Source organism: Pteropus medius, unplaced genomic scaffold (assembly GCF_902729225.1).
Source record: "Pteropus medius unplaced genomic scaffold, Ma_sr-lr_union100, whole genome shotgun sequence".
NCBI classification, from domain to species: domain Eukaryota; kingdom Metazoa; phylum Chordata; class Mammalia; order Chiroptera; family Pteropodidae; genus Pteropus; species Pteropus medius.
The window spans coordinates 2407517-2433624 of record NW_024342644.1 but is presented as its reverse complement, the minus strand read 5'-3'; the positions used below and the strand labels follow the sequence as shown (position 1 = coordinate 2433624).

Below are 26108 nucleotides of genomic sequence, written 5' to 3'. Positions count from 1 at the left end.
GGCTTTTTTTATGTGTAGTTCTTAACAGAGATAAAAAGGCGTTTTTTTCTTTTAAAGATTGGTAAGAGTTTTTAGGTGGTTTTAAAGTTTCGATCTGGTACTTTTTAAAGAATGATAATGACAGGTTGTCCTCGTTTACTTATATACAGCCAAAATTAAGAGAGCTAATGAGAAAGTTCCTCTGTGTTTGTGTATATCTGTAATATAGATACAGTCTCTGATCCTGAAAGGATTTGAGATGTTTTGGGGTAAAACCAAGGAATAGTAAAACTTCATCCACATTCATATAAGTGTAAAAAGACTCAAAACCGAGTAACAGAAATGTGGATAAAGAATAGTCTCTGCACATTTTCCACAGGATTAGCCCAAGCAATGCTATTATATTTGTTCTTTTAACCTTCCAGTGGCTTACTTTTGCAAGTAGAATAAAATCTAAACTACATAGCATGAGCTATGAGATCTCACATAATCTTCCTCTAATGATTTGACCTCAACTCCTACCACTCTGCCCCTCATTCACTATTATTTTTGTCTCTTAGCCATTTTATGTACTCTTCCCTAGAGGTTCACATTGATGCTTATGTCTTATGGTTCGGGTCTCAGGATTAATGCTACCTATTCGGAGGTTTACCTGGACCACTGTAGCAAAATTGCTCTCTCTACCTACTGTCACTGTCAGGTTTTATTTTCTTCATAGCATCTGTCATGGTAAGAAATGAACAGTTTTAGTTGTTTACATGTTTGTTTCCCCCAATTAAATTATAAGGCCTGTGAAGAAGGGACTTGATATTTTTCACTGTTTTATTCCCAGTCCAAGTACAGTGTGCATAGTGCTTTGTTGGTGCTTAATAGATATTTGTCAAATGAATGCATGCATGCCAGTGGTGATTTGTGGGGGAGAGTTTGGGGGAAATAGTTATTGCCTGGGTCTCTTGAAAGGCCAGGTTCAGTTAGATAGCACTCTGTGATCATTTAATAATGGCCTTATTGTGTATAGGAAAAGGGAAATTCATGAAATGTTCCACCTACGTGCCAATCTTATGTAAGAGCTACTGGGAATACTTGGCAAGAATTTAGCTGGATATTCTTGTGCTTCAGTTACCTCAGCCTCAGAAATAACGGTAATATCTATGACCTAGAAATATTGTGAGGATTAAATGTGATAGTGCGTGTGAAGTGTTAGCACAGAGCCTGGGACAGAGTAATTGCTCAAGAAATTCTAGCTATCGCAGTGTTATTGCCAATCATTAACTTTTCTAGCTGTTCAGGAAAAAGATACTTCAAGTGCATACTAAAGCAGAACCTCTGACAGTGGAATATTATCAGCTTGCTCCCTGACTGGCCTTTTCTTAGATTTGACAAAATTGTATTTGAGGTATATATTAGTTTCCTAGGACTGCCATAAAAAATTACCATAGACTGGGCGGCTATCTTAGCTCTACTCTAAACCTCCACTTACCAGTATGGTTGCCAGTAGCCACTGGGGATTATTTAAATTAATTATAATTAAACCTCAGTTCGTCAGTCACAGTAGCTCTATTTCAAGTATGCAATAACTAAATGTGGCTACCATGTTGGACAGCACAGCATATAAACATTTCCATCACTGTAGCAAGTTCTATTGGATAGCACTGCTCTAAACAATTAGGAAATTTCAGAATAGCACTTTTATTTGCCTTAGGTACCTTCATATAGGTTTGTTTCTTCAATATATGTTGAGCTATATAAACTTGAAGTAGTTCATAATAGCTGAATAAAATATTTTTATGGATTTCTTTTAAAAGTTCTGCAGCAGAGTGACTCATTAATGTTATTTATGAATTGTTTATTCATCAACTTCTTTCTTCATTGTCGAGAACATATGGAGTCAGTAATAGAACATACTGCATGTGTTTTTCTGTATATTTATAACTAAGTGCCTGAAGGACACAAGATACTGTTTTATTTATTTTACTTGAATTATATGCCAGAGACTAAGCTCTTGTGTATTCAGGGCTACAATTTATAGTATTAATTAAGAACAGCTTTTCTTTTTTCCCCAGAATGAATTCAATATATTTTTCCTTACTGTATATGAATCTTGAGTTTGTTCTCTCACTCATAATTGTTCTTTTTTCTCTCCTTGCCTCCCATCCCATGCTTTTTTATTTGCCTCCTAACTTCTCCCTCTTCCATTTAATTTCCCCTCCTCTGACTCTTCTCTCTCTTTCTGTCTTTCTTTTTTCTACCCTACCCCACCACTTCCTCCAATCTCTTCCAGAAATAGAAATGACGCCATATTTTCATTAAGTCATTTAATGAACTTCTCCCCTGCTTTTTTGGTAATCGAATACTTTTTTTCTTCAAGTTTGATAGACCCTTTAAAGTTTTGGGCTCCCTCACATCACCCAGTGATTAAATTATCACCTGCAGGCAATATCTGTTTTTCTACTATAATAGCAAATGTAATCATTTTTTTTAAATTGGAGGATATAGTTTCAGCTGTATACATTCAAGCAGATTTTATGTGACCATCAGGTGAAAAAAATCTGTTTTCAACACCCACATATACATAATTGTGTTTTGACAATTTACACTCATAGAAAAGCTTCAAAAATAATTACTGTATACCTGTAACCCAGATTCCCCAAATGTAAATATTTAAACAAATCTGCAAATCTTTATATATATATATATATACACACACACATTTTTTCTGATCTTTTAGAGAGTAAGATGAAAACATGATGCCCCTTAAGTTATAAATATCCCTATATTTCAAAAACAAAGACATTCTCTTACAAAAATAAAGACAAAAAGATATTCTTTTACATCACTATAGAACAATCATAATAATCAGGAAATAATGATACAATACAATAATAATGATACAATAGTGTATAGACCTTATTCATGTATTGCCAATTGTCCCAATAATGTCTTATAAGAAAAGACCCCAGATCCAAAGTTGCATTCAGCTGTCAGATCTCTTTAGTCTCTTTTAATTTGAAACATTGCAGTTTTTCCTTGAGTTTTGTGACCTTGATTTGACATTAGAACATTTGACCACCCCTAACACTTTTTTTTTCGTAATAACAGCTTGTTTTTTGAGATATAATTCACACACCATACAGTTCTCGCACTTCACATATGTAATTGAATAGTTTTTAGTATATTCACAGAGTTATGCGACCATCACCACAGTCAACTTTAAGATATTTTCATCACTCTGAAAAGAAAACCGATACTTCTTATGAGTTTTTCCCATTTCTTTCACCATCCATCAATAGGCAATTACTAATCTAATTTGTTTCTGAAGATTTTCCTATTTTGGCCATTTATTATATATGGAATCATAATATTTGACTTTTTTTTTTGGTCTGGCTTCTTTCACTTGGCATGTTTTAGCATATATCAGTACTTCATTCCCTTTTATGCTTAAATGATATTTCATTGTATGGATATGCCACCTTTTGTTTATTTTTGAGTTGCTGGGACTTTTGTTGTTTCTACCTTTTGGCTGTTATGAATAATGCTGCCATGAACATTCGTCTACAAGTTTTTATGTGGACATATGTTTTCCTTTCTCTTGGATATATATCTGGGATGAGAGTTCATGGATTGTATGGTAACTCTGTGTTTAATCGTTTGAGGATCTGCCAGGTCATTTTCCAAAGCAACTGCACCATTTCGCTACATTTCCATTAGCAGTGTATGAGGGTTCCATTTTCTCCATATCCTCACCCACCTTGTCATTATCTGTCTTTTTCATTATAGCCATCCTAGTGGGTATGAAGTGGCATCTCAGTATGGGAAATATAAATAAAATTTATTATTTTAACCAATTTTAAGTGTACTATTCACTGGCATTAAGTACATTTACACCGTTGTACAACCATCACTACCATCCATCTCCAGAAAGTTTTTCTAAACTGAAAATCTATGAGCTTTAAACAGTAACTCTCCATTTCTATATTGTGGTTTTGATTTGCATTCCCTGATTGGCTAACAATGTTGAACATCTCTTCATGTGCTTCTTGGCCATTTGTATATCTTCCTTGGAGAAGTATCTATTCAGATCTTTTGCCCATTTTTAAATGGCTTATTTATCTTTGTATTATTGAGTTGTAGGAGTTCTTTATATATTGTAGGTACAAGTCTCTTTTCAGATTTATGATGTGCAAAATTTTTTTTAATTTTCTATGTTGTAACTTTCTTGATGGTGTCCTTTGATGTACTAGAAGGTTTTAATTTTGATGATGTCTAGTTTATCTTTTGTGTTGCTGTTGTTGCTCATGTTTTTGGAGTAATTGTCTAATCCATTGTCATCTCTTGCTTTCCTCCCTCCGTCTTTCCCACTTTCTTTTTGATTTCTTCCCTCTTTTCCCCAACTCCAGACACTTCATTTCTCAGTTCTGTCTCTACTTCTAACTTATTCTCCAAGCTTCATCTTATCCAAAATACATAATTAATTCCTTTTCTTTATATCTTTCAAGTCCATCCTATAAATCTTTCAGTGCTTTTACCCAAGCCCTTTGAACCATGCAGGTATATGTTAGATGTTCAGTAAGTGACAAGTGAATAAATGAATGAATGGTGGAATGAGCAAACCTTGTATCAATCCATTTATCTCTTTGGCTCTTACACAAGAATTGCTGGCCCTAAGAAAAATTACAGTTGTACATGGAATCATTGTTAAAAATTTGTGGTCTCTAATTTCAACTGATATAACAGTACTGTCCAGCAATTTTTACATGTCCCTAGTCATTCACATTTTTAAAAACAGATGTTTAAACATTCACTTTGTTCTTATTTAACAGTATTTTTTTTACTCAGAGCATAGCTTAGCATTTTCTGTGACTTCAGTGAGAGTACTAACTAGCATCTATTCCCATACTTTTCTTATAACCCTCTTGTTTCAGAAGAAGACAACTTGGCCTCACTCCTATTCTAGGCTTGTGTCTCTGCTTGTGTTTTGGATCTTACCATTCCCTACTCCTGAAAGAACTTGCTCTGTCAGTTATTTCTTCTATCTTCACTACTTGCTACTGCGTTTCTCCCCTCAGCATGTAAATCTGCCCGCCCCCCCCAATAAATAAGTAAAATAAAAGGATTAAATACATTAACCTAAACCAAAACATACACTCAATTTCTCCTACCGACCAGGAGTCTTCTTTCTCTTTCTATCCAACTTTATGGAAGAGTAGTCTATATCAGCTGTCACCATTTTCTTTCTTTTTCAATTACAGTTGACGTAAAATATTGTTAATTTCAGGTGTACAACATAGTGATTAGGTATTTATAGAACTTACGAAATAATCACCCCACCAATTTCTTATTTAAGGTTCATTACTACTAAACTCCCCACTTCCCCTAAGTTCTTTGACCCTCTCATTGTTGAATCAGGCACACCCATTTTAGTTTTAATGTTACTTGCTTTCTCTGTAGCATTTGACACTGTTGGCTGCTTCCTCTTCTTAGAACTTTTTGTTATCCTGGCTTTGATCACATTTTTTAAGGAAGCCATGCATGCTCTCTTTTTAAAATCAGAACCTAATGCTTCTAGTCATTCCAGGTAGACACACCTCCTGTTAGATAGGATGTCCAGGACTAAAGATTCAACATTCTCTGAGATTTACTTTGTCTTCAACAATTTTCCAATAATTATTGCTACTGCTACCATGATGCTGGGCTAAGTGAGTGGTCGGAGGAAGAGCTGGATTCAAGTGTATTCTCATAAGCCTTTCTTTATTTCCTGTAAGACACTGAAGCCAAATGAATATTTTAAAGAGATTTGCAATTGAATTTTCGATAAAGTTTTTAAATAAAGGTTCTTTTTGGCTCAGTTGAGTTAATTGCAGCATTGTTATAAAATAATGAAAGATTAGAGATAGCATAAAGGCCCATTAATAGTGGAATGGGTAAATGTGTAACAATATATCTATACAGAAGATACTGGGCAGCTAATAAAATAAACGAAGTAGGCCTAAATGTATTGATGTATGGAAAACAAATCAAGATGCAGCTCTTATTGTCCTCCACCTCATAATTTGTAAAAAAAAAAAACCAAACCAAAAAACTACAGAACAGAACTACGTTATCCACTCCCCCTCATGGTTTCACTTGCTGCAGTTTTAGTTATTCATAGTCAGCCACAGTGTGAAAATATTAAATGGAAATTTCCAGAAATAGTTAGTAAGTTTTAAATTGTGTGTTCTTCTGAGTAACATGATGAAATCTTGTGCCATCCTGCACTGTCCTGTTCTGTCCCATCTGGAACTTCGAATCATCCCTTTGTCTGGTGTACCCAATCTGTATATGCTATCTGCCCATTAGTCATTTAGTAGCCATCTCTGTTATCAGACTGATTATCAGAGAAAGAGTCCACATTTCCATAACTTTTATTATGGTGTACTGTTATAATTGTTCTATTTTATAAGTTATTGTTGTTGATCTCTTACTGTGCCTAATATATAAATTAAACTTTATCATAGGTGTTTGTGTATAGGAAAAAACATATAGGGCTTGGTACTATGTGGATAGGTACTATCTGGGGTTTCAGGTATCCACTGGGGATCTTGGAATGTATCTCTCATGGGTAAGAGGGAACTACTTACTGTTTAGCACTGAAAAATGCTTTGAAAAATGCCTCTGCTTATCAAACTATTATGAGTGATTTCATCTGAAGAGTGGAGATGGAGGATGTTATGGGTTACTTTATTTACTCTTTATATTTTTATTTTGTTTGAATTTTTTCAGTGAACATGTATTTCTTCTGTAATAAAACAATGATGACTTGAGGATGTTTAAAGTAGAAATAATATCAATTTATGACCTATTCTTATTTTGTCTGTTCCGTTAGCTGTTTAGACTACAATTTTTGCTTTTTTCATTTTCCTTCTAAACTCTAACCACTCTAGCTCCGCCTCCTTAGTGGGCTTCTTATAACCTAATCCTATTTATCCCTCAGGAGTCACCTTTGATTCTCTGAGAAGCATTCCTGGATCACTCAGTCGTATTTTATTACCTTTCCTCTGTGATCCCATGACACCCTGGGAAATCTTCCTTAGTCACTGGTGTCTAAGGCAGGAGCTGTTATTATTTGACTTTGTAGTCCGTGGAACTGAGCATAGTACCGAGCACACGGTAGAAATTTATTAAAAGGGGTTTCAGTGTTAATAAAGCATAGAATTTTGGGTATATCTCCTTAATATTAGCATGTCCTTTTGTGTAGGTTGTCATTTTATGTCATTTTTATTGAAGTTCTATGTGAAGAGACATGTTTTAATTAAACTTCAGTTTATATCTCAGAATGTTTTGAGTTTATGTTGATGAGCTCTCCTAACAGAACTCCAGGCAGTTTATTTAAATGTAATATTTTATCAATTGTTATTAGAGGACAGGAGAGTGATAATTTCATACTTTATTGTGATATAAAACATTAATATAGAATGTTTTTATAATATCTCCAAATGCATTAATTAAAGAAAACCTACATTCGTTTGCTTAGAAAATGTGTAACATTGACTCAAGAAGAAGGATAAACACAAATTAATGTTTCTTCTGTGTGTAAATTGCTTGTCTTAACAGTTTGTTTTCTTTTTAGGTTCAACAGATAGATCGTGTAGTGGAAGTTGTGGAGGAAACAATTAAAGGTAATTGTTGAAAGTGAGATAAGCAGAGGTATATATTGTTTGAACCATATTATAAAAAATATTACTTAGTTAACATTTCTTGGGCATCTTTTTTTTTTTTTTTAACACCTACAGCACCTGGTATTCCTATTATTGGTCATCTTTATGAAAATTTTTATTCTAGATATAAAACAATATTTTGTCCATGATTGCTTCATGCATTGACTGATCCTATATAGGAGGCATATATTTGATTAGCTTATAGATGAGTCAGTTCATAGTTCTTTTTTTTTTATCTTACTTTTATTTTTGTCTAAAATAGATTTAATTTAAATCTCAGATCAGGAAGACAGAATTTAATCAATCTTGAAATAAGGAAATGATGTCATTTGTGTTTTTTTCAGTTTTATTGAGATAAAATTGACATTTGCATATTTTCATATCACAATTAGTTGCAGTTTTCCTTGTTAAAAAGTACTTTTAAGTCGTATTCAATTTTAATACCTCTTCAAGGTGTAATTTTTATAGTTACACCAGAAAATAGAGTTTTGCTTTGCTTGTTTCATTAGCCAGTGTTCTTTGAAACAGATTCTTATTGATGTCATTGAGAAATAAGCCATCCTTAATTCTGTCTTTTAATTTTTAAATATTTATAGTTTATTTTTCCTTGTAGGTTAGCACAAATGAAAACTATTAATATGATTTTGAAATATTAAGTTAAATGAATTGAGGGCCTTACTTAAAATTTTAACTATTTTGTTATAAATGAGAAACGTGTTTTTTTTTTTTTTTTAAAGAAAACACATGACTTACTTCTTTTTGGCCTCATTTCGATTGAGATTTTTAACCACATACTTTTACTCCTGGCTTGTATCTACTGCCTTTCATATTCTGTTATAAATGCTCATTAATTTTAAATATTTGATATATTAAGAGATTGATGACCACAGAATATGAGACTGAGACTGTACCTTAACCTTTTTTGGAAAATTTAAAATAAAGTAAAATATCATGATTAAAATGTTGAGCAGTGATAATTTTGAAATTTTTGTTCAAATTATACCTCAACCCCATCTTGGAGAATCCAGAAATACTAGCATTTATTGTGCACTTACAGTGAGACAGGCACTGTGCTAAATATTTCACATGGATTAAGTCATTTAATCTTCACCACAGTACTGTGAAATGAATATAAACATTATCCTAATTTTTCAGATGAGGAAGTTGAAACACAGGGTCACACAGTAAGTGGCAGAATTGAGATTTGAATCCTGGCAGTTCTGGGTCCAGTGCCTGTGCTCTTAAGTTTGACACTACATTCACACTATACTGTGACTTCTCTGCTCTCTCCCAGTTGAGAATCACTGCCTTAGTGGTTGTTCAGTTATGCTTCTTAAAGCAGTGCTTCAGGATGCTTGAGGATATTGTTGCCTTATGTATCTTCTGTTTGAGTACTAGGTATATAGTGGCCACTCAATAATTTTTTAAGGAAATTAATGATAGCGAAGCTAACAGGAGGAAATCTGGGTGAACTCGGGTATGGCAATGACTTTTTAGATGAAACAAAGGCATAATTCATGAAAGAAATCATTGATTAGCTGGACTTCATTAAAATTAAAACCTTCTCTACAAAAGATACTGTAGTACTATACACATATTATAATGGCCAAAATTCAAAACACTGACAACACCAAATACTGGGGAGGATGTGGAGCAACAGGAACACTCATTCATTGTTGGAGAGATTACAAAATGGTACAGCCATTTTAGAATACAGTTTGGCAGTTTCTTACAAAACTAAACATAGTCTTTCCATATTATTGAGCAATTGCACTCCTTGGTGTTCATCCAAAGGAATTGATAACATGTCCACACAAAAACCTGAACATGGATGTTTATAAAGTTTTATTCATAATTTCAAAAATGTGGAAGCAAACAACATGTCCTTCAGCAGCTGGATAAACTATGGTAATTCCAGATAGTGGAATATTAGTACTGAAAAGAAATGAGCTAGGAAGCCGTGGAAAGATCTGGAGGAAACTTAGAAGTAAATTACTAAATGAAAGAAGCCAATATAAAAAGGTTGTATACTCTGTAATTCCAACCATATAACATTCTGGAAAAAGTAAAATTAAAGTGGCTATAAAAAGATCAGCGGTTACTAGTGGTTATTGAGGGAAGAGAAAGAGTAAATGGGTGGAGTACAGAGGATTTTTTTTTTTTTTTTTTTTTTTTTGTGTGGGCAGTATACTATTCTGTATGATACTGTATTGGTGGGTACATGTATTACACATTTGTCAAAACCCATAAAATATACAGCACGATGAGTATGAATGGTGATGTAAACTGTGGGCTTTGGGTGATAATGATGTATCAGTTTAGGTTCATTGATTATGACAAATGTACCATCCTGGTGGAGGATGTCGATAATGGGAGGACTGTGTGTATGTGGTGGGGAAAGGAGATATGTGGGAAATTTATACTTTCTGCTCCATTTTGCTGTGAACCTAAAGCTGCTCTAGAAAATAGTCCATTAAAAATGATGAATAATTGTGCTCGGAAGGTTGCCAAATGGCTTGTAGAGATATAATTTTTATAGAAAATTATAGAAAGTAAAGGTAAACTATTTTTCTGTATTCATAATACTTCTGACACCAAATGTATAGGTTTTCTACACCAAGTAGTTCTGATACTAACTACTCAGAGTTAGTGCAGATGTCGTCAGTTAAGGGTTCAGTCTCACAAGTCTGCCCACTACTTCAGATGCCAATTGCAAATCCAGATTGTCATCAGACAGACTAGCACCCTCTTCACATTTGATGATTTGCTGGAATAGCTCACAGAACTCAGGAAAGCCCTTTATTTACTATTACTGGTTTATTATAAAGGAGCATCCAAATAGAAGAAATGCATAGGGCAGAGTATGTGGAAAGGGACACAGAGTTTTCATGCCCTCTCTGGATGTGCCACTCTCCCAGCACCTCAATGCTTTGAACAACTTGGGAGCTCTTCAAACCCCATCATTTAGGGGTTTTCTGGAGGCTCCATTACATAGGTATGATTAATTAAATCATTGGCCATTGGTGATTGAACTTAATCCAGCCCCTCTCTACTCCCTGGAGGTTGGGGAGCGGGGCTGAAAGTTTCAACTCTCTAATCATCTGGTCGGCTCCTCTGGTTACCATTTCTATCTTTCAAGATTTTACTCATTAGCATAAACTCAGATATGGTTGAAAGGGGTTTATTATGAATGATAACTACAACAAAAAATGCTCCACTCATTCCTATCACTCAGGAAATGGGGGTTTTAGAAACTATATCAGGAACGGGGGATGAAGACCAAATATATATTTTTATTATATCCCAACATCACAGAAGCTCTCTACCTCCATGGTTGGGTTAATTAGGGAGGGCTTCTCACTGAGGAGTTTTGGCTTGAGTGGATTTATTAGAGAGATTGCAGTTGGTCTTAATTCTAAGAGTCTGCAGCAAGAGGTGAGTTTAAGTTGTTGGGAACGTTCATTGGCAGGTCTGGTTTGAGGGTAGGAAGGCTGGTGAATTAAGTCTTAGCAATGCAACAAGAGAATTTTAGAGATGGAAGGAATGTTGTAGGTGTCTTTAGTTTGCAGATGAGGAAGCTGAGTTAGGAAGGGGTTAAGTGACTCATCTGAGATCTCTTGATTAATCTCAGAGCAAGGTTTGCCAGTGAACTTCTGTTCTTTGCTTTCTAATACCAGTACTTCATCTAGACAGCGTAAGTTAGCGAAATAATGTGGCCTTTGTAACATTTACCAGTTGCTTGTTGTCTTTCAGCAGGTTACTTTTCAAAGGCTCAATTTAAAGTGAAGAGGGTTAAATGGATAAGACTTTTGAGATATGCAGAACATAATGAGGAGATCAATTCATATCACTGTTTCTTACTATCTCCTTAATACCCATACTGCTGGAATAACCTAATTGACCTTTGCTACCAGTGACTTTCCTTTCAATCTGACTATATGCTGCTACTATTATCCTCAGATTATTTTTATGTCCTGCATATGTGCCTTTAGTGGTTGCCTGTTACCTACAAATTAATTTAGAACTTCTTAGTGTGATCTTAATTACCTTTTGCTCCAACCAATTGTACTATTTGTTGTTTCTCCTGTGTCATTTGCAGTCTGCTTCACATTCATTTTAGGGCCCTGTACAAACGTGGATAAGTTCTTTTTGCCTCTCAGGATCCATTCTCCACCTTTTCCACCTGATCTATGTTCATGGAGGCTGACCTGTGTGAATTGCATCAATAGGCCTTTGCTATCTGGCATCTGGTTTGATTAAGCCCATTGGAGGTGAGAGGTATGACTTGAGCCTGAGATGGGAGTATTTGTTCCCTTCCTACTCATCCTGGATTGGTTGTTTCTCTCACCCAAAGGACATAGCTTCTGTCAGGTGGCCCCCTTTATTCATCTTTTTCCCTAAGTTCCTATAACTGTTCCCTTCCTTTGATTTTTCAGGCCTGGGAGTGAAAACAGCACTCCATTATTGCTAGCCTTAGAATACTACATTGTCTCTTGTTGGTTTTCCTAACCTTGCCAAACTTTAGTAAATAGTCCCTTTATTAAAATCTCTTTAATTATGCAGTGTGCCATCTGCCTTGCTGGGACCCTGATTGATAAATGCTCTGTGGAGAAGCAAGGCTCTGCCCAGAAGGGCCAGATGGAATACAGCCTGACAAGAGGATTTTGCCATAACTGTCTTGTTTCCATATTTGATTTTTTTGGGGCTCTCTTCACGTGTCTTTCTTGAGCACGGTTTGGACATACAGCCTCTGCCATAGCCTGTTTGCATTCTTCTTCTTATTCCCTATGCTATACCAAGAATTGGTTTAAAAGATGTATTAATAAGGTACATTGATGCTGAAAACATTTAAATCTCTCATAATTATCTTAAAACTGTACAAAGCATGTTCCATTTGTCTCTGTCTTAGTTGGAACAAAATGGAAAATTGCAGGTTATTTTGAATGAATCCTCACTATTTCAATAATGGCCTGAAAATTCCATCAATTTACAGCATTTGTTTTAGGAGCGACCAGGTTATAATGAATTTAGAATTTTCTTCTGTATCATCTTAATAATTCAACAAGATATGTAACTGGATTTAAGAGAAGAAATAGTGTTTAAATGATTTATGTTCATTTCTTTTTTAAAAAAATACTGATACTGACCTTAGTCTTGGTTTACATGGTCATTAAAACTTTTTTTTGTATGAAAGCTCTGAAGGGAATATAAATCTGTATTTCTTCTAATATGTGTACATCAAGTGCTCAGAACAAAAAATATTTTTCAAATTCCATGTAAAATATAATCTAACTGGATAATTTAAGAAATAATTGCAAGTAGATATTGCGTATTGAAATTAGAAAAATATTTTTACTGTTGTTATATTTCTTCACCTGTCAACCTCTAATAAAAGAGGCCTGTATTGTTGTTATTAATATGTTTGCTGGTATTTAGTTCAGTCTGATTCCAAATGCCTCCAGTGTTGGTAATTCAAGACTTTCCCAATATGGTATGATCTGTAAATTTAATTGATTTTCTGTTTCCCCTAACTTCTCAGTAATTGATGCGATCTTGGATTAGATTGGCCTAAATTCCCAGGGTACTTCACCAAACAGCTTTCTTATTTAACACATTGCTATTAATCTTCACTCTGTCAGATTTTGTACTTTGCATTTGATGCTAATTCAGAGCATAAACTCTTTATAAATTGAGACTGGAAGGCAGAACTATATCGAGTGTGATTTTATCAGTATTAATGATTGAGGAACTGCCCTGTAAAATCCAATGGAGATTTACTTGAGGATGTTTTCCAGGTATAATGAATAAGTGAATTAAGCTTGGTTAAGGAGCATTTTATATCCGTGACAGTATAATACTACAAAAACTTTTTCAGTGTTTGTTTTCAATAATTTGTTGATTTTCAAAATATGCTTTGAAAGGACACTTTTATGCATCCTCTTATGTAATTTCTGGTACAGATACTATAGGCTGAATATAATGGAAAAAGTTGTGCATTTGGTTTTACATAATGGGTATACTTCCTAGTTTCACTGGTGTAATTAGATAGGTAATAACTTCTACTTCCTAATAATCAAGGAGCAAGGGGTTTATTGCTGTTATTTATTTTCAGTGAGCCTGTTTGTTTTATGTACTGTGTTAATATGTGGTTACAGTTTGGTAATCATTACATTTTGCCGTCTTCTTAAATGTGTCAGTTTATGTCCTTTCTGTTCTCTTTCCTTTCTTTCCTCTCCTTTGGTTCCCCCAAATTAACAATGGGATTCTAACTTACTTGTCCTGTATACATCCATATACGTTATTTCTAGAATGAACTTTTTATTTATTATACCTCTCTTAGATTGCATTTTTCAAATCATAATATTTTTAGAAATAGGAATAGACAAATTTCTTTATGATCCCAAACAGTGAAGTTCTGCTGTAGGACTTTATGTTGATTTTTCACATCATTTTATTCTATACCTTGGTTTGGAGTAGTGGCTGGAAAGGACTGTCTCTTAGAGAATCCACCATGTCATGTCATGTCTGTAGTTCTTTGACTTCATAACTTTATTAGCTAAATTTTCAGTTCTGTTTCCAACCACACACATACTGAGCAGCAGCAATATTCTTTATCTTCTACAAAAGCATCTTTCATAAACCTTGTAAATGGTCATCATGTTTACTGTTTTTTTTTTTTTAATGAAAGTAGTTAACTTTAAGTTTGTCTAATATTTTTCAGCCATTAAAGCTTTAAAACTCAAATAAATGCTTAAACGTGTCCCCAAGGTGGATTCTGCTGCTTTATGATAGCTTCAGCACTGTTTTATATGTTTTTGGTTTGTCTTAAATTTAAGTACATTGCTTTAATGTGTTCATCATGAATATTTCCTTTTCTATTTAAAGATGCTTTTTCTTATGATTGAAACCAGCTTTTATTATTAACAGAATTTAATTATATGAAGACTTTTGATTTCTTCATTCTGAAGTGGGGATGAGGAGGGTGCAAAGTGTTGAATAGTTTCTTAAGTTGATGATCTTACTGTAGTTTTCACATAACACGCTGTTATAATGGTTCACTGGATTTGATTGTTTGAAACGGGAAAGGAAATTACTTTATGCTTGATCCTCTCAGGCTTCCCATGACCCAGTTCTACTGTTAGTGGTCCACTGATCTATCTGGTAAAGTAGCCCCATCCTTCCTGGTTTAAATATTAACAAGGACTTGCCTACTGTGAAATTGGGCTTATATGTTAACTCTTGCAAATCTTGATAGTGCCTTGACAGACCTCATGAAGGTGAGACTACAGGTAGTGTTAAATTCTCTAAAAATATGTTATTGTAGTCTGGACTTTCGTGAAAACTGTTAATGTAAAACATTTATAAAGTTTGAATGTCCTGATTTTTAAGTTTGTATATTAATCATTTTTATCTGGTATTTGGTATTCTCAGATATACCAGTTCTGAATCGTAGGATTCTAATTTCTATTTACTAAATAGGAGTTATTTAGTAAAAAATGCTAAGTCAGTCTTTTAGTCCTGTTTTGGAGCTCATAGAGAAACACATGAAGATTAATATAATTTAAAAACTTTACTTAAAAATAGAAAAATGTTTTCATATGATGATCTTCCTTTACTATAACTAACTTTTAAGGGAATTGGTACTGTTTTTATGCTCTGCATGCATATGATATATACTTTAACATGCATCTGGAAAAGTTTTAATCTTCAAAGAATCTATTTTTGGTTAGTAAAATCTAATGAGAATAGTTGAAACTATACACTTAGAGAAAAATAATATTAGCAGCTTCATTACATTTTTCAAATAGAGGATGAAGTTATAGGTTAATTGTGGTATTTTCTCTTTTGGTTTGACTGTTCTTAACACAGTAAATTGTATTATATTGGTAATTCTCCTTTAGTACTTTATAGCTAGGTTCCCTAAATATGGAAATACAAAGTGGACACCAGGTTATGTTAGAAGTGCAATATCTAGAACTTCAATAGATATAAAAATGGAATATACAGAAAAATTTTTGTCATCCTTGAAAAATTTATTTAAAAACAGGTATTTTATTTAACAGCAAATATTGTATTGTCAGTAAAATCATATATCACAGCCAAGTGAGAAAATTGGTACATAGAGTAATTTGGTGCCTCAGATGTGAGTACACAAAAAATTTAAATCTGATTTTCTTTTTTTCTTGAAAAATTTGACAATTGGAAAAATTTACTCAGACAATTGTAGGATGTCATTTATTATGGGATACCATCAACCTTTTCTTAGAAAAACCTAATATCGTTAGTTATTGGCATAGAGAAAGCATGCTGGATTGATTTTAACATTTTGTATCTAATGTTTGGAGAGGTACATCTTTTCTTTTGAAAGTTCATTTTGTAACACTCTACAAGTATATGGCCACACACACACATCCATTACTTCTGAGACGAGAGAATAAATACTAATTTCATTTACTTATTAGTTTGAGGGAGGGAAAACTCATTTGCAGACTCTCCAGTTAGGATATCGGCTACGGATAGATTTTTAAGAAGTTTATCAGTACTACCATTTTATTACAGCATACATTTTATTGAGTAATAAAGAAATAATAATCGAAATGTCCCTATAAAAGGTGGTTTCTAACACATTAAATCTTTATTGTAACTCTGAAAATAAAGTGCTCTATTGCTTTAAGCTACACTGAAGTCTGCTACCGTGATGGGTAAGAATCCTGGACTGCGAATGTGAAGAGCTATGTTGAAATATTTGTTTTCCTACTAACAGAGTCATATTTAACATCCCACACAATCTCATTGGTTCTCAGTTTACTGAGTTGTGAATTGTATAAAATGGAAGGTCCCTTCAACTTAGAAATTCTAGGATTATTTGAGACTGCAATATAAAACTGAGTTTCAGAATTATTGACATTTTGGATAGTGATCTCTAGCAAATGTTATTAGAATGTGACTAGTTTTTTTTTTTTTTTTTTTGCATCCTAATCTCCATATGCCACGTTTTACTTTTTCTTTTCCCTTCCTATTTATAAAATGAAATTGAAGATGTTTGTGGCAGACATACCATGCAATTTTCTGTCATGTAGCTCTGTGTTCTCCAGTGAAGAAAGATCTCAAGGAAAACACTGTTCTCTGACTCCTGTACCTTTACCTTTACCTTTACTTAACTTTTGGTTGTAGCACCATCCTCCATGGTGAAGGGTAGTGTACTTCCCAGTGTTGCTTAAGAGTTTTGTGCTTCTTTGAAGCCATTTTCATTTCTATCCTGGGGCATTTTTATTTTCAGGAATTTGAGATGGGCAGTTTTAATCTTGGTGACTGGAATTGCTGGAGGAAAAGAAAGAAAAGAGGATTTAATGTAAGCTGAGAATGTTACCCATACTAGTGATTCTCAAGGGTATTTACTGAGAGAGGAATGGTAGCTGAAAGGGACTCTTAGCCAGAGAGGGAAGATGGCAGAGTGGTTTATCAGAACCTGGGAAAGCTGGAGGTTGGAAATACTGCCATGTGGCCTCTCACCTAGATTCATTGCCTTTCAACCCCTGTTACAGCTGAGTAAGGATCATATCACTGATGTGTCCTGGATGGGAAAACAGCCATGGTTCTCCACCTTGGTCTCTAGGCACATATACCACGATTTACCCAGGGTTACGTGCCATTCCTGCCACACTACTCTGCTTTCTTCCTCTTCCATCACATTCAAGAAATGGTATCACATTGCAAGTGAGTGATTTAATAGGGATGACCTTGAATCTACTTTAACTTATAAATTTAAAAATCATTTGCAAATTTATTATTATCAATGCAATTATTTGTGACCTATTTTCTAGCCCTCCAGAGCTTTAAAAATAAATGGATTCTGATTTTAACTTACAGTGTTTGAAAGTTTCAGAAGTCTCCTGGCCTTCTTGCTTTGGAGAAACGTCATTAGCTCTAGAAGTCTTGATAGGATTACAGTTGCATTAATTATAGTAGGAACTGTAATTAACTTCTGTCTAGCTCTATATAGCTTACCCCTTTCTTATACATTAATTCATTTGTACTCCACAGGTACCCTGGCATCACTGATTATACAGCTAGGCAACAGTGTACTATAATTTGAAACCTAATCCTCTAATCTCATGTACTTTACATTTGGTTAAGCTGTTTACCTTGAATGCAGAGAAGTGACAAAGTATGACCCATTTATTATTATTTCCTTTCCTCCTGCCTATTGTTTACCATCACTGCTCACCCATTTCTAGTTCTCTTTCATATTCACATTTCTGTTTCCTCTTTGGTTTCTTTTCCCCCATACCCTCCTTTCTCTTAGTTTTACTTGCCATTTAATTTTGTGTCAACCAAAAATCTTTTTTTGTAAGGCGCTAATAAATATTTGTTATATTTAAAAATAATTCCAAATAATTTACTTTGCTGTAAATGTGCTTAATTTAGTATATGAGGGAGTAAAAGTACTCCTTACATGTGCAAGCAACCAATAGAAAGCTAATCTAACCAATAAAAAGCTGAAGAATATATTCTACAGAGAAAATTCTTTTGGATATGTTTTTTAAACGTAATTTTTGAAAGTTTTAATGTGAAACTTTATATAGTTTTTACTGTCAAGTGGTTAGGTCAAGAAAATTCATCCACATTTTTTAAGGATATGGCCTATGTTTTAAATCCTAGTTTTGTATTTAGGCCAGATAAATATTGAAACTGTAACTAGAAGGATTTAGATAAAGATAACTTTCAGTCCTTAATATTTTGTAATCAACAATTATCACAATTTTTAAAAATTAAGTTTTAAAAATAATGTTTGATCAGTCTTTTGATTAGAATTGAGAATGCATCTCAAGCCCACATAATTTTTACCTCCTAAACTGTATTTAGAACCATTTTTATTTTCAAAGGTGCAGTTTTTCAGTTTATGCCGAGTTTTAATAAATCTTTTAAGTGAAATCTGGTTTTAGTGATAGGCTGGTTTTAAGAAGTGGAAAATGAACAACAAGCAGGAATTCTAGCAAAGAACTGTGCATGCTGTGTTAGTAGTACTGTGTCCAAATATCTTGTGGGATATGCAGAGTCGTGAATATCAATTGGGTCTTGCTTGCTCAGCCTCCCACTCTAGTATCGCCTCTCCTTGAAGCCTTTTCTGATCTTTCCCAGGAAAGCTGACTGCTCTCTCATGGTGTCCCATTGTTCCTAGAAACATTGATCAGACCACCAGTGACACTTCATTCCAGTTATTTGTTTACAAGTCTGCTTTCTTTGAGCCCTTAAATGCCTTTAGGGCAGAAGTTATGTGGTGGTTCAGAACAGAATTTTTTTGGGGGTTTGGGGGATATTTTGGGAGTCTTTATGTTGTAAGTAAATATTGATAAAATTAATTTCATGCATTATTTTTAAGCTTATTTGTGCAGCTCATCACTGAAGATGAAGCGAAACACAATAAGGACAGACAGGCATTTTTTAAAGATCCATAAATGGAACACACTCTTCAATTTTCTCTGCTTCCCATCTCTCCTGTCACATTTTATGGTGGCTTCAAGTTGAATAATAACAGGAGGAAACTTGCAATTTTCATTCGTGATTTAAAATGGGAATTTGGGTTTCAGTTTTTAAAAGTTAAACTTGACTTACAAATTTCTTTTGGTTTTTGTTTTACTGTTACTTCTAGCAGCTTGAATGCCATCTATTATGAGGTCTGTTATCTCTGTTTTCATCACCTGGTGCAGTAATTTTGAGGAATAGGTTTAAGCATGAACAATGATTAAGTTCTGTGTTGCTGCCGTGATGCTTTACATACTGAAACTGACACATACATAGCTTTATTCCTGTAAACACTGACGCCTTTTAAACAAATTTAGAACTTAAGAATGCCTATTGTAGCAAGACAGCCAATGACCTGAGGAGTTCTTTTAAGGATCTCTACTAATGTGGAGTTATTGATGTGGGACTGCTTTGACTTTTGAATATTATGATGTACACTTGATTTAGATTGTGAAAAATAAACTGGCACCACACAAATCTCTCCCCGTTGTCATAAAAATTATATCCACTTACAAAAGACATAATTAAAACATTAAATGCTTATGGTAATTTGCCTCCAGAAGGTATCTCCAGTAGGGTAAGAAGACATTTTGCTTATATGGATTATATGTATCCTTTGTTTAATATGATGACCTTAAAATAATTGTCATTATTTGTTGTACCAGCAGTGCTGTGCAAATGGAAGTAAAAATCACGAACAAACGTTTTCAACTTTCCATCTTCTATAATTCGGGATCATACATAAATTTCACGTCATTATAATTATAGTATAGAACCTTTTTTTGTGTGTGTGCAACAAGAGTTTTGATATTAAATAATCTTTAAACTTCTAGAGATTTAAACTTTGTATTATGACCTTATTTAGTTTCCTTTCCAACCTGCCAGCCTATCAGGTAAGATGTTGGCTTCTTCATGCTTTGTTAAGCTAGGGAAATGCACACAGGTAACATCAGTACCTTAGTCGGCTCTCTTATACTTTGGTTCATGCTTTGAATTGTCTTTAGACAGTTGATTCTTAACATCCTTTTATTAATATCTTTTCTAAGTGTTATTGTTCTAGTTAATATTTAAATTCTTCATACGTGCTGAAATCCTAGTAGCTGAAATTGTAGTGATCTTATATTTTCGAATCCTAACATTTTATGTAGTTTTCCAACCTACACTTGTGACAAAGCTGCTTCTAACATTTAACGCAACTTCTTTATTTTACTTTACTTCTTTTAAAATGAGAATATTTCAAGAGAGAGTTACAGTTTAGTGTGAATATCAGAGTATGCTTGCTTTCTTAAGAGGTGCCTGTATATGCGTAATGACATTAAATGGAGGAGAGATAAACTTCTGGCTGCATTTTTGTTTTCCTTTATAATTAAATAGTTAAGAATGCCTGTGAAGGACATGTCAAGTAATAGCACCAAACATTTCGTAGAAAAATAGATTAATTGAGCATTTCTTTCTAATATTCTTTAATAATATTCGAATTGATGTGATTAAATTTTTTAAGTGAGAATTGTTATCTGCAGTACATTTACTATTTTTTTTTTTTTTTTTTTTGCTTGAATTTTCTGCCAGTCTTCTTTTGGCCTCTTCCCCTAGCTCCCAACATCATGTTGGATTGCTTTACTAGGAGGTTTTCCAGTAGGCTGACCCAGAGCTTAGGTTTCAGACAAGTCTTCTCAATGTGTAGTTAATAGGACTCTATTTGTGTGAAGTGAGAGCAGTTAGTAAGAAACCAAGAAAACTTGGCAAGAGGCCTCTCTAGTGGTGGTGGAGGTGGGTGGTCACATATTAAGGAAACAATGAATGGCCATTAAAATCAGGCGAGAGGAATAAAGTATTGAAGGAAAGTCTGGCTGTTTATGGAGCCTTTAGAACAAAAAGAAATTAAAGGGGGAAAAAAAATAAACAAGAGGAGATTGAGCTGCCAGATCACTGCTGCTTCTGTAATGTGTAATGATATTCTAGAGCTAATTTGTACAAACCACTTTAGCTTTGGGAACCAAAGGAGAGAAGATTGGTTTGTGTGTAGAAACATAATTAATGAATATATATTTTGTAGATAGTTTTATTTCAGTCAATTAATATATGTGATTACATTTCAGGGATTGGTTCTTTTCTGTTTGTGAATGACCGTTATAGTTGGCTTTCTGACATGTTGACAGACTGGGCTTTCTATATGGGTGGGATGTTTTCCCTCAGCTCTAATAATGTTCAGTGCAATTAGCACTGTAGGATTTGGAAAAGATTTTTCACTCTTGAAGATCCATAAACGACATTGAATATTGATTCAACTAATACAACAATTATTGTACAAAATGTGCCTGGTTTGTTTTTTTTTAACATAGGTTTTTCAGTATTGCGAATTCACAGATATGCATATAATTGTGAATTATATTAAACAACTAGGTTTTCGTTCAAAATTTTATAATCTATAATAATTTTAGCTAATGAAATGGTTTACTAACTTTCTTTAGTGGATTAGATTAAATATAAAACCCAGCACGGAATCAGGGTTTTGTAGCTGGTTTATAAATAACTGCTGAAAGCCTCAGGCTTAAAATTAAATTTATTTTAACAGGCCTGAATTTTTTGTGACACTTGTAAGTAACAACTTAGATGTTTATTAAAGATAGTTAATAAACCCACTGCGAAACATTGGACTATTATTTAGAGGACATGAAATGTGAATTTCAATTTAAAATGGAAACGGTAAAAGATACCAGAAATACAATGTTTGAGTATGTCTCATTCTACATATAAGGCGATTTCTTTTTTCGTACTTGTATTATAATTACATATCTCTATTTTAATCACTTTACATTTTTATCACTATCTCCTCAGTGGTCTCATGTTATTATCAGTTGATCTGGTCACACTGAGCATCATTCTTTCCATCTTTTCTATTAATACTTCCTCCTCTAATTTCTTTTTATGTGCAATTAGAATTATGTAAAAACCAATGTTTTCACTCTCTTTTTCTTTCAAACTTGTCCTGATTTTTTTTCTTCTTCTGTTTCTCTTCAGTCTAGCCAAAAAGAGTGATGAAGTCTTCAGTAGTCACAAGATAAATCAGTGTTCATTGAGGAAGCATTCTTTTTCCATAACAGTGCTAGGCATCAGTGGTTAACCAGAAGGGATCAAACAAAGAAGCAATATATGAGTGTGTAAATATGGTCCTCACTTCATAGTTCCTTTATAATACAGCATATTCATTTTCAGCATAAATTTGCTCCAAATTTTTTTCTTTTACCTTTTGTCTTTACTCTCTTGTCATGTTTCCCTGTTCTTCAGTCCTTGTTTTCTGACCATTGCTTCCCAAAGACATGCTTTCTTTAAGATGTCTCCTTCAGTTTTCTTCTTTATTCTGTCAAATTTGTTTGTTTTAGATGGTAACAGTATTGATAACTGCACATAATAGGTACTGATTTTCAATATATGGTCTACAAGTTTAAGGAGTTAATTTGAAACAAATTCTGTTTGAAAAAGAATTTTTACCTATTTATGTATTAAATTTGTTGGGGTAACATTAGTTAATTAGATTATAAAATTTTCAGGTATAGCAAAGTTTTATCCTGTAATTGTTCTGTGGTTGAATTTCCTTCTTTTCATCTTTGGTCAGATATAATGAGGGACTTTTATGTTATTTTCTACTTTGTCTTTAAGTGTATTATATTTTCAATGAAAAAAAAGATTATTGTTAGGTCTACTGCTTATTAATGAATCATTGGATTAGAAAATAACTTATTATATCATCAGGCAGAGATATGTTCCTTTATTTGCATGTAGATAGTGATGATGAATAATTTATCAAATGTTATTAGTACAGGCTGCATATTACTGAAGTCTCAGCAGGATATAATGAAATTTGTCTCATGCTAGTATGAAAAAAGCATGCCTTTGCATAGTCATTATTGAACTTTTGGCATATCTCAGAGAACTATTATGTTATTATGCCAGTCTTGCTCACCTCTTCATTAACTGGACTTTGGACTGAAGAGTTCAATTTATCTTGAAAATCTGTGAAATCTGGTATGCCAAATGGTTGCTTGACTCTAGCTACCTTTTTTTAATCAGAGCAAGAATTTTTAGAATGAATGAAGTATGTAATGTTTCTTATTAAAGTGATTAGTGCAAAAAGGCTATGACTGATGGTTTTATTACTTCTGGTCATTAAAAGCTGTCTGTATAGGAGATGTTTAAGCAATATATCTTTCTGAAATGAGGAGGTGATGAAACATGTATATAATTGCTTAGAATTTTACATCTGTACCAATTAAGTATTTGAAATTATTTTAAATAATTGCTTTTTAAAAGGTGGCTTTGATTTGCTTGTGCCATGATTGTGTGAGGAGGTCAAGAAATCTAAGCAGCAATGAGGCTAGACAGTCAAAAACAAGCCATTTCAGCACTCTGGACATCAACTAAAAGCATTCCTTACATTCAGAAGTATTTATTCACCAAAACAACTGAACTTGGATTAAAAAATGTGAGCCTGTGTTGTTTGTGCCTTGTGCACTCTCATTTTCCTTCTTCAGCTCTGAGGGCAAGTTTATTCAACCAGGGTGGGCAGGCGAAGCTTTACCAGTACTCCTAAGATGGCTCAGTTGATTTGGAAAACTGTCAGTTAAAGTAGAGATTTTGATGGCAAATGACAAGGAGAGTCTCAGTTCTATCCCTCTGAAGTTGTGGACCTATTTGGCACACAGTGTACAGGTGCACGAGCCAGGGATTTAACAAGGACATCTGGGAGGTGAAACAGAGATAGAAGGTTTGATAAATCTCCAGACTGTACGTTGACTGGAGGTGGTGCACATGTATAGCAGAGACTAGATTAGGCCCAGTCCAGCCACACATAGCTGCCTGCTGGAGCATGCATGCACATCCAGAGGAGGTGGCAGAGGACCCAGGAAAGTCTAGGAGAAAGTACAAGTTGGGGTGGTCTTGAAAATGGCCCTAACTTTGAATGCCTTCACCCGCTCATACAGATTCATCAACAGATAGGAGAAATCTTATTGACTCAAGGTGTTTGAACATATGTGTAATGAGTCTTGCTTAACAAAAAGCTTGCAGATACAGACTTAACCCCTGGGAAGTCATGCACGGGGGAGGAGGGAAACCAAAACAAAACTAAAAAGGCACATCATCCACCATTCATATTGTAGAGAGACAGACTTCACAGATCTATTCCAGGGAAGCTGCTAAACAAAAACAACTTTTGGGTCGGGGGAATCTGAATTGAGAGTTGCCACAATATATTATCTAAAATGTCTGTTATTCAACAAATATTATGATATATGCAAAGAAACCAAGTATAACCATATTCAGGAAACAATGCAGTCAGTACAAATTGTGTTTGGCCAAAAATGTTGGATTTAGCAAAGACTCCCAAGTACTAAGTGAAACCATGTTAAATCACTTAAGGAGCGGATGGTGACAGTGACTTGAATACAGAATCACAAAAAGATAGACCAATAGAATTCTAGAGTTGAAAAGTACAGTAACTGAAATTAAATGATCATTCAAGGAGCTCAGTTGCAGATTTGAGATGACAGAAGAGAAAATCAGTAAATTTGAGAATAGACCAATAGAAATTAACCAACCTCAAAGAAGAAAAACGAACAAGGCTCAAAGACCTGTGGACAACATCTAGCTAACCAAGTATATCAAGGGAGTAACAGAAAGAGAAGACACAGAAAAAGTGCTAAGAAAAAAAAAAATACTAGATGAAAACTTCTCAAACTTGGTGAAAAACATTATGGATCAAAAAGCTACATGAATTGCACAGGAAAGATCCACACCTAGATGCATTATACTCAAACCATTGAAAGACAGAGAAAATCTGGAAACATAAAAAAGTGACACATTATGTACAGGGGAACAACAATAAGAATTGTTGATTTCTCGTTAGAAGCAATAGCAGTCAAAGGCAGTGGACTGATACATTCAATGCTCAAAGAGAAAAACTGTCAACTAATAATTCTATATTCAACAAAGGTATCTTTCACCTCATACATGAAGCAAAATAAAAACATTCCTGAACAAAAATAATTTGTTGCTATAATATTTTATTTACAAGAAATACTAATGTTCTTTAGGCAGAAAGGATATGGTACCAAATGATAACTTCAGTTCTCAGGAGGAAATTAAAAGTGGTAGAAATGGTAATTATGTCGGTAAATATAATATACTATATAAGTTTATATTTCTCACATTTTCTTTTCTTTAAAAGCATACAGGTAAAATTTATAAAACTTTTTGGGTTTATACAACTGTATATTAATATGTGTGACAACAGCAGCACAAAGGAAGAGGAGGGAAAAGAAATTCATATTGTAGAGAGACAGACTTCACAGATCTAGTCCAGGCACTTGGACAATTGAATATCCATATGCAAAAAAATGAACTTAGACCTCTGTTATACACAAGTAACAAAGTAGACCCTAGACCTAAATATAAGAGCCCAAAAATAAAACTTCTAGAAGAAAATGTAGGAGAAATATTTATGTCCTACGGCTAAGTATACAGCAAAAGTATGAGCTATAAAAGACAAAATTGATTAATTGAACTTCATTAAGTTGAAAACAAATACTTTTCAAAAGATACTATCGTGAATATGAAACTGTAAGCCAAAGACTGAATATTTTCACATCATGTTATCTAATAAAGTTCTTGCAAGCAGGATATATAAAGAATTTTTACAACTCGATAAGACAGATACCGTCTTATACGCAAAATATTGGCAAAATACTGGAGTAGACATTTTTATTAGGCTTTTCCAGAGAAACAATTTGTGTGTGTGTGTGTGTGTGTGTGTGTGTGTGTGTGTATAAAGAGATGTATTATGAGGAACTGGCTCACATGATTATGGAGGCTGCAAATTCCAAAGATCTGCAGTCAGCAAGCTGATGACCC

At 33.9% G+C, this 26108-nt stretch overlaps 1 protein-coding gene across 11 annotated transcripts in view; it reads left to right on the top strand.

The window, feature by feature from the left end:
• CDKAL1 (CDKAL1 threonylcarbamoyladenosine tRNA methylthiotransferase) overlaps positions 1–26108 on the top strand; it is a 566460-nt gene that overhangs the window by 155174 nt on the left and 385178 nt on the right. For all 11 annotated transcript variants that reach the window (XM_039866443.1, XM_039866450.1, XM_039866444.1 and 8 more), the window contains one exon: positions 7586–7634. In XM_039866443.1, coding sequence (XP_039722377.1) covers positions 7586–7634 — 49 coding nt within the window. The remainder of the gene's footprint in view (positions 1–7585; positions 7635–26108) is intronic.